The sequence below is a fragment of the Lytechinus pictus genome, chromosome 2 (genome assembly GCF_037042905.1).
Source record: "Lytechinus pictus isolate F3 Inbred chromosome 2, Lp3.0, whole genome shotgun sequence".
Lineage (NCBI taxonomy): Eukaryota > Metazoa > Echinodermata > Echinoidea > Temnopleuroida > Toxopneustidae > Lytechinus > Lytechinus pictus.
Genome location: NC_087246.1, coordinates 48,722,202 through 48,732,264, shown reverse-complemented (window position 1 = coordinate 48,732,264; position 10,063 = coordinate 48,722,202). Strand labels below are relative to the sequence as shown.

At 39.1% G+C, this 10,063-nt stretch overlaps 1 protein-coding gene across 1 annotated transcript in view; it reads left to right on the top strand.

The window, feature by feature from the left end:
* Positions 1-293: 293 nt before the first annotated feature.
* The window catches only part of LOC129254111 (rotatin-like), a 53,481-nt gene continuing 43,711 nt past the window's right edge, over positions 294-10,063 (top strand). Inside the window, exons 1-7 of the mRNA XM_064095005.1 lie at positions 294-460; positions 1,684-1,871; positions 3,479-3,677; positions 4,257-4,415; positions 5,337-5,427; positions 5,959-6,073; positions 7,340-7,493. Of these exons, the coding sequence (XP_063951075.1) occupies positions 406-460; positions 1,684-1,871; positions 3,479-3,677; positions 4,257-4,415; positions 5,337-5,427; positions 5,959-6,073; positions 7,340-7,493 (961 nt within the window). The 5' untranslated portion in view covers positions 294-405. The remainder of the gene's footprint in view (positions 461-1,683; positions 1,872-3,478; positions 3,678-4,256; positions 4,416-5,336; positions 5,428-5,958; positions 6,074-7,339; positions 7,494-10,063) is intronic.

The window sequence follows — 10,063 nt, the reverse complement described above, 5'->3', positions numbered from 1 at the left end:
GGAATTCATCTTGAATAATATTAATGATTATGCCAGACAACCGAAATGGGGGATTATCATGAAGCTCTAAACCAAAGAGAAGAAATTACATTAGATTCATTATCATTTCTTCCGGACCTAGGCTAGTTTGTCGAAAATCAATTATGATAATAGCGATGATTGCCAAATCATTGCATGTGCGCGCAGAGGGAACTAATCAGCCCCCCATGGCTGACCTTTGACCGCGCGTATCCTGTTTTCAGTGCGCGTGTCGCCACTCTGTCTATTGATAACTCTGTATATTATAATTTAGCGCCCTCAGTTGTCAGTTCTTGGATGGCGCTTCGTTCAAAAATATTGTAAATACACGACGAACTCTGGTGATAAATTGTGAATAATGTGTTTCTGTCATATTAATGGATTACAATGGACGGTTCAAGGGATAAAGCAACAAATTTAAATCATATATTTGTGAAGTTAGGTGAGTTAAACTTTCCTTTTAAGACTGTGAGTGTAACTGGAGAAAGGAGTACCCGTACGTACACGAGTTTTCATACGTGGGACTGAAGTGAATAAGTACCGTACTCCGCTCAGCTCAGGCTGCGCTGGCGCTGGCTGGCTCCGAAAGCTGAAGGTGTCGTTGCTCAGCAAGGCGCGGGCACATGAGTTTATAAGGACAAGAATCTCAGGATAACGGCAGCAAAGAAGCCGCTAATGCAGCTTCGCAATTAACCCAGGGAGCTCCAGCCTAGTCTTGAGTTGAGGACTCCTACCTCGGCTCAGGCTCAGGCCACTCCCTCACACAACATGCGAATTGCGAGGTTAGTTGTACTAACCTCGCACAACGCATGTCATTTCATAATTAATTTTGACATTTTCATTCATCACACGAATGTGAGAGAATGACACACGCCAAAATCTTCACAATATACTAAATTTATTCATCTTAATCTTATTATTGAATGCAATTTTAAAAATATGCTAAAAAGTATTTATAAAAAGGGATTTTAAACGCTTACCTCCACCTGTGTGCTGTGTAATGCATTGGCATACTGTACCATAGTCCTACCTGTAGATTCCGCACAGGCAGGATGGTTGCAGTGAACAAGTGCACCTACCCGAACATCAAGGTCCATAACTCGCTCTGATACTCCGAGTGGCAAAGGTGGGAAAAATTGCACATTTATGGTAAAAATCCTACACCGAAACTAGCTTTAAAAGAATATGAAGCTTCACCCCTTATCCATCCTCCAGTTAGCTTCAAAATTGGTGATTTAAAGCCAACATCGAGTTCCTCACATGTATAAATAATTCGCTGCCAATTTCAAAACATAGCATGCGCAAGGGTCCGAGCTCAGACCCTCGTGCATGCGATGTTTTGAAATCGGCAGCAAATCTTACAGTGGTGCGGTGTAGCCCAGTGGAGTAGTCTTCTGACTTTGAAACAGAAGGTCGTGGGTTCAAATCCCAACCATGGCATAATTTCCTTCATCCACATTGTGCTTCACTCACCTGTATGAGGTGAATGGGTAGCTGGCAGGGATTTATTCCTTGAAATGCCTTCAGTGCTGTAAAAGGCTCTGGGCTAAAGCCAGAGTAATAATATCCAAGTCCTTTGGAAGCACAAAGGCAGGTTGCATCATTACGTGATTAATTTCTTGAGAATAACTATTAATTTCTTCACTGTCACACTGTGTCTTACAGGTCATGAAATTGAAGAGATTCGATGTAGAGCTTTAACCAATCTCCTGTGCAAGCTTGAGCATCGGCTCATTGAGGAGGCAGACCTGGTCCAAGAGTGCCATCTGTTGATCCGTTTGTTGGAATGGTTTAATTTCAAGTCATGTCCTCAGAAGAAAGATGTGCTGCTGCTGATTCAGAGACTTGCAAAGGTTGTTTTAAGACTGGGTGATTTCAAGTTTGGTGTTGATCTTTTGGTGGTGGTGTTAGGCCAAGGTTTACTACAACACAGCACCAAACTTTTTTGAAGTTTCGATATGTGTCGAGCTGTCAAAAGTATCAATAATGTGTTTTTGATCATACATATATGTGCCAATTCAGACTAGGTATTGGAGCTGAGGGAGAGAATCCTATCTGCATCAAACACCAACACCAGACTTGAAGTTACATTGTCATTGTAATAATTTATAGATCCATGATTAACAATTGATAGGGAAATATGCACAAAGGCAGAGATGACCTGCCCCATATGAATCAATAGTCATATGTATATACAGTACCAGTCACAATTCTTTGAATCACTGTTACCTTTTTCAACCAGAGAACAATGGATTTGGTACACTGAAACAGGTGTTGGACTGAGTTGTTTTGTATTATTTTAAGCATGATATGGGGATACATGTATAGGGGAAGGCGGGGTAGGTTGTGACACTTTTTGCTTTTTGCACGTTAGAATTGATATGATTAATAATCTTGTAGAAATAAGTACCTTGCTTAAGATTTAATTCTTCTGAAATATCTGTCACCTATGTACAACTTTCTACCCCCACACTGAAAGTCATTGTCACCTTTGAAAAAAGAGATGTCAAATGGCTCAACTTGCCCCATCTGTGGGGTAAGTTGAGCCACCTTCTGTGGTAAGTTGAGCCACAAAAACTATGTACAAAATGTATGGGGGAAGAACCAGCATGTCATTTTTTATTAAAGTCTTTTCACTTGCTAATTCTCTATAAATACTAACATCCTCTAAAAGGAAAAGAATAGTCATGTAAATTTGCTCCTTTCTGCCTGCATATCGATGACTTTTTAAGGTTCTTTACATTACCATAAGAATTACCATGGCTCAACTTGCCCCATGATGGCTGGCTCAACCTACCCCAGTCCGAACTTAATGCGATAATTTCGCATCCACACATTTCTTATGCATCCATCATGTAAAAGAATATGACAAGAATGAAGATCCATACCTGGACTAACAATATTGTTCTCATGTCTTTATTATATTTAAAGACGTCTGTATGTAAAAAGCACATCTATTTCACACCCTTTTTCTACTTTTGTGGCTGAAATTTGTATTTTTCCCTCTAAATAAGTATTTTTTGTTTCAAAGTTGAAAACAATGTGGTGGGGTTAGGGGTTATGCAATGTGTCATCAATACATGACACCACCACAATGTCTGACTCATTCATTATTGGCCTGGGACTGGTGGCTCAACTTGCCCCTATGCTCAACTTACCCCGCCTTCCCCGACATGTGAGTATCTTCCTGCAAAAAAAAAAGTGATGTCAAATAAAGACCATCAGATTGAAAATAATTCAAAGAATTATTTTTCAAGTAAAAGTGAAAAATTTCCTATGATATGTCTACAAGGAGCTTTTTGTGACTGTTGCGATGTTATTAAAAGCAATTTGATAATTTCCATCAAAATAAAGTACAGATACTGCTGATTACTGTTTTTAACATCAAAGTTGCATAGGCATTGCCTTTACCTGTAAATATGTAAACACCTCATAGCAATTTCACATTATTATTTCACAGCACCCATCTGCCTCAGAACACTTGGTGAAGATTGGAGCTGTTCGGTTTCTCTCTCAGTTGAGGCAAGACATTGAGGATGACTTGCAGGAATCCATCGATGACATTCTGGAACTCCTACTCAGTCTGCCTGGGGAAGTCACGTCCTCTGCGTCCTATGAGCATTGCTTCTATGAGGCTCAGACAACAGGTCATAATGGAGGTACATGTTTATGTAGGAATGAGGGATTTAAAAACATATTATTGTGCTGTTGTTTTACCAATATTTTGTTTAAAAAGGACTGCATTGCACTCTGTGATTATGATGATGTTGATGAAGATTATATTGATGATGATTTTAATGGTGGTGTTTGATTTGGTTGTGGTTTGTGGTGGTGGTGATGATGGTAATGACAATGGTAATGATATTAAAATGAACTTATCAAGGCTCAAATTCACTCGTCAGCCAGATTGTGATAGTAGTATGTTAGATGAGGATGATATTGATGGCATGGATGATGATGATGATGACGGTGGTGGTGGTGATGATTATGATGATGATGGTGGTGGTAGTGGTGGTGGTGGTGGTGATGATGATGATGATAGACTTAGATTATAGAGATTAGATGACCAATATCACTTCAGTTCACCTTGAAAATAATGATTAAAAAGTAAGCACTTAGGAAACACTTTGAAAATTATTTTTATCGTCAGTTTTTGTTACAGTGTAGAATTCTTTTTCGACTAGACCCTTGGAAGTAATTTTTGCATTAAATGAAAGAATTGTGAATATTTCTTCCAGATGTTATCCAAGATGCTTCATCCATTCCCAAAGTGTCTCCGAGATCCTTGACACTGACACCAGACATGGCCAATGGCTACTTTCATCTTGGACCGCCGTCTCCAACAGGTGCACTGAAGAATAAATCAAGACGAGCGATCTTGCAAGAACAGTGTCCAGGTAAGAGGGAGCAGGAAGTTCATTTGAATTATCGTGATGAGGAGGAGAAGGGGGAAGAGGAGGAGGATAATTATGATGATGATGATGACGACGACGGTGATGATGACGACGATGATGATGATAATGGTAATGGTGATGCTGATGATGAAGATGATGATGTTGATGATGATGATAATGGTAATGATGATGATGATGATGATGACGATGCTGCTGCTTCTGATGATGATGATGGTAATGATGATGATGATGATGATGATGATGATGATAATAATGGTAATGTTGATGATGATGGTGCTAGTTATATACTCTCATTATGTTTATACCTTGTATTTTCTCATTTTAATTCTTGTATATTGATCAGCTTATGTAATAGTTTGTAATTTTGTAATTTTGTGTTTTTATGATGAGTGTTGAATAAATTTGGATTTCAAAAATTTGAATCTTAATGATGATGATGGTCATGATGTAATTTGGTGGCATTGGTGGTGATGTATATTCATGATTGAATATGATGTTGTGATCATGAAGGGCCAATAACACTAAGTTCAGCAAATGGCAGATCAATTTAAACAATTGGTAACTCATAATTAACAAGGCAATCCGTTCTGAAAATAATGCTGTGGATCAATCCTTAAGCTTTTTGTAAGGGGCTCATGTCATCACAGTGTTCTTCTGTCCACCCTGAAATGGTCTCTTATTGGAGCTTTATTTTATTTCAGTCTTTTTATTCATGCTTTTTGGTTAAACACCACCAGCAACACTTATCGCAAATTTTTTTTTTTTTTTTTTTTATTTGATTAAAAAAAAAATATTTTGTCATTTTGAGTGAAATACGACAGTATGCATTTCTATTTTTATCTGATATACTATGGTATTTGAATATATTTTGACTTTTTCTGTCTAAAATTGTTATAATTTCAGGTAGTAAAGGAATATGTGGAGTGATATTTTCTACATTCCCATGGTTACCCCTGACTGCTACAGATGTCCATGTCCTTTCATCAACAAACAAGTAAGAGATATTGTTTTTGATAAAGCAGTTATACACATAACAGAATCCAATTACTTGCTGTCAAGGTGTACAAATATTATGTATGGCAATGTAAGACCTAGTTCTGTTCAGTACTTGTTCAACAACGTGGTTCATTAAATATGAATATGCATGGAGTTTGGGGATTAATTAACATGGATATCAGCTGGCTAGTTAGCTCCTAGCCAATGATGCTTCATACGTTATTACTAAAGGAAAAGTAGAGTTATGCATGATGATTGCCAGAATAATAAGCAATTTAAATCATGGATAGAATACCAATATTTCTCCAGATTGAACTCTTATTGGGCAAGTTTTATGATGTCATGACTTCTTCTGTGCAACTTGGAAAACGTTCTCTGTATCTGCTATGTACAGTGCACACTGATCAATATCATTCGTGTCATTTGTCATGTCATTTTGTGAGTACTGAAAATGTCCGGACTACTACATGTGTGATGTTTATCGTGCACTGAAATTCTTTATTTTCAAAATAAAATTCACTTTCTCTAGCTCTCTGTGTAGTTCTGATGTCCAAGTAGTAACCACATCCTGTGATTTCATTAATGATGTTGTACTCCATGACTTCCCAGCTGAGATTTTTCTTCAGAGACCAAATATCATCCAGGTAAGGATGAAAATAAATCATTAATTTCATTTTGTATTTTTTATTTATTTTTAAAGGTCCAACCAAAGCTTTAAAGAGAGATGCCGTTCATGGTAACAATCTCAAATAGAACTCAATCAAATGACCACCCAAATGTTTGTATGTATGAATAAAGAAATATTTTCCAAATGGCTCTGGAAGAAAATGTGTATTTGCTGAGAAATGAGGAAAAATAAACACAATATTCCACCAAATGTTTGGTATTTTTCCAAGCAATATTTAATAGTTATTTAACACACTGTCCCACATTATGCTTTTCTATGTTAGTGATCATAAGTGTTGTCATTTTGTCAGCTAAGATTTCATGATTTCTTATTGATAAGTTAAATTATATAAATAAACCAGATCTAGATCTATGATAATATTGTGACAATTAACCTTGATTTTGGGGGCGTCGTGGTCTAGTGGTTACGACTCTCGTCTATATCAGAGGGTTGTGGGTTCAAATCCCAGCCATGGTGTGTTTCCCTTCAGCAAGAAATTTACCCACATTGTGCTGCACTTGGCCCAGGTGAGGTGAATGGGTACCTTGTAGGATTCATTCCCTGAATGCTTTAGCGCCGATACGGCTGCTTAGCTACAGCCGGGGTAATAATAGGATACCAAGTATCAAGCGCAGTAGAGTATGTGCAATTATAGTAGCTGTGCTATACAAATGGAACATATTATTATTATTATAAACACTTTCTCATGAAATAATTGTTTGCTGCAACTACTTTGTTTTACCTTTAAGTGATATTGAATACCCATATTCAGATAAAAAGCTTATAAGCTATGAAGCACAACAATGCCACGCTTTGGTTGGGGTCTTGAAAGTTTATGTTGTTTCATTGTAGCTTTTAAGTAGTTTTTACTGTTTCCTATTTGATAGCAATATTTGACATCTTGTCTTGGGAATCAATGATATCTTGAGATCTATCACAACTGTGTAGTTTAGGAATTAAGAACAATTTAAAGTTGAGATTGATTAAAATAAAAATCAAGTGCAACCAGAACCTCTTTATATTACAAGGCTGTAATAATGTGATCTGGGCTCTGTAACACAAAGATTAGCAATTAATCGCTAATTTAAAAGAACAATTCTGACTGGTTCCTAGTCAGTCTACTGAACAATATGCGCATGCAAGAATGACCTTGATAGGCCATTTTATTTAGCTATTAATCGCTAACCTTTATGTTACAGAGCCCTGGGTATAAAAAAAAGCTGTCTACCTTATTTCATTTCAGAGCCTGCTATCTCTTCTAGCCGATCACCGCCAAGATGACGAAAGCAAGGCTCGTGTTACCCAGCATGCCGTTTATTGTCTGACCAACATCTCTATACTGCTCATGGCTCGTTTCCAGTTCTACCATGATCCTGCCCTCTATTGTCCAAAACAAGGTAGTCTGTTCCCATTTTCAATCATTGAGCATTCTCCAAGTAATTGTGGCTGTAACACATGATTTTCTTTCCCAATATGGCGTGCATTCTTTCATTCAGTAGGCATATGTTTAGTTCTCTGCATATGGACCCTATTCATGAATATGGTGATATGTAGCCACTGGAGGGGGTGTCGCGTTGTACTGTAGAAATGACATAAACTCACGTCTGGTGTACAATGATTTGGTACCGCCACACCTGGAAATTATTTGGGTAAAACTGAGTTCATCTTCGACTATTCATCTAGCGAAGAACATTTATGCTTGTGTTGTCTATGCTCCGCCTCGTTCTCCGTATCGTCAAGAAATAACTGAGCACATTATCCAAATGACTGATTTGATCAACTCTACAGAGGAAGCCTTGATCCTAGTCATGGGAGATTTTAATGATCTCGTCACAGATGTCATTGAACAGAATGCTCTTTTGACACAGGTAGTTACCGAACCAACCAGGGGTGATTCAGTTTTGGATAAAATCCTGACTAACCTCCCTGACTTGTTTGAAGACCCTGTGATACATGCCCCGATTGCTACTTGTGACCACCGAGTTGTTGTTATGCGCCCACATGACTGTATCCAACCTCTCAAGATTTCCAAGTTAAAAATACGACCCTTTCGTGATTCTTCTGTTCGGGTGTTTGGGCAATGGATCACCGACTTTAGCTGGGAAGAGCTTAACGCCACTTGTGATCCTGACGAAATGGTTGATATTCTCCACTGTACGCTCATGACGCAGTACAAACGTTGCTTTCCTGAGAAATCTTTTAAACGGAGAGCAAGAGACAAACCGTGGTTCAATGTAAAAATTCAAAGTCTGATTAACCAGCGTGAACTAGCTTATAGAAGTAGAAAGTTTGATCGATACCATCAACTAAGGAATAAAGTTCAACGTGAAATTAGCAGAGCTAAATCAACCTATTTCCGTAACAAGGTCGAGCATCTGAAACAATCAGAACCAGGAAAGTGGCACAGACAGATACGGTCTCTTACTGGAATGACCAAGAAGCCGTCATTTTCCCTGGGTCCTGAGGATGAATCCCCTCGTCAGATAGCAGAGAATCTTAATGTTCATTTTTCCCAAGTCTGCAACATGTTGCCTCCATTAGACTTGTCAGCCCTCCCAGCGTATCTCCCAGCCCCTTCATCCCCGCCGGTAATCCAGGAACAGGAGGTCTATAAGCGTCTTAAACGTCTCAACTCATCGAAGGCACCTCATCCCAATGATGTTCCTACTCGTCTATTCAAGGAATTCGCATTGGAAATTTCAGGACCGTTGAGCAAGATATTCAATGAATGCCTGAAAGTCGGTTATTTCCCTGCGAAATGGAAGTGTGCATCGGTTTGCGCTGTTCCTAAAACTCAACGAGTCACCTGCCTTGACCAGCTTCGTCCAATCTCGATCACCTCTGTCCTGTCCAGATTATTTGAGAGCTTTCTGGCAGACTGGTTGATGATTGATCTTAGGCCTCACATTGATCCTTCTCAATATGGCAATATGAAAGGAAGCTCAATCAATCATTATCTTGTAGATATGCTGGATCTCATCTACAGGAGTTTGGAACGCAGTGGATGTTACGCCAACATTTGTACAATTGATTTCACAAAGGCCTTTGACCTTGTCAATCACACCAAGGTTATTGAAAAGCTGATCAATCTGGGAGTAGATGCTTCTGTTTTACCTACCGTCTGTAGTTTTTTGTCGGAGCGTTATCAAATGGTTCGACATCAGGGATACTCATCTAGTCATCTGCGTCTCTCTTGCGGAGTGCCCCAGGGTACGAAACTTGGGCCTATCCTCTTCCTTGTACTCGTCAATGATGCTGCTATAAGTACAAGGAATCGATGGAAGTATGTAGACGACTTAAGCGTTGTGGAGGTTTTACCAAAGAACCAGCAAAGCTCCATGCAGGACCATGTTAATTTGCTGAGTCAATGGTGCATCTCAAATGACGTTACGCCTAAACCCGAAAAGTGCAAAGTCATGCAAGTGTCCTTCCTGAAGGTCCCTCCACCCCAGCTAGACATCACAATCAAGGATTGTCACTTGGAACGTGTCAACTCGTTAACCCTTCTTGGTGTGATGATTCGTTCGGATCTCAAGTGGGATGATCAAGTCCAACACATGATTTCACGCTCTTCAAGAAGACTGTATATCCTCTGCATTCTAAAGAAATTTGGTGTTGATAAGCATGATCTCGTAAATATCTACAAAGTGTACATTCGTCCACTGTTGGAGTTTGGTGTTCCGGTTTGGGGATCTGCAATCACTAAAACACAAAGTGACGAAATTGAAAGACTCCAAAAACGAGCTCTTCGTATGATTTTGTATCCGTCATCTCTTTCATACTCTCAACAACTCACTCTTTTTGGCCTCCCTTCATTATGTGAACGCAGAAAGGATCTCATCTTGAGTTTTGGACTTGGTCTTCTCAAATCTCACCGCCATCGAGACATGTTACCCCCCACACGTCAATCTGTTTCGCGACGCAGTTCGGCCCTGCGTAATGCGCATCTTCTGGACTTACCGCGATG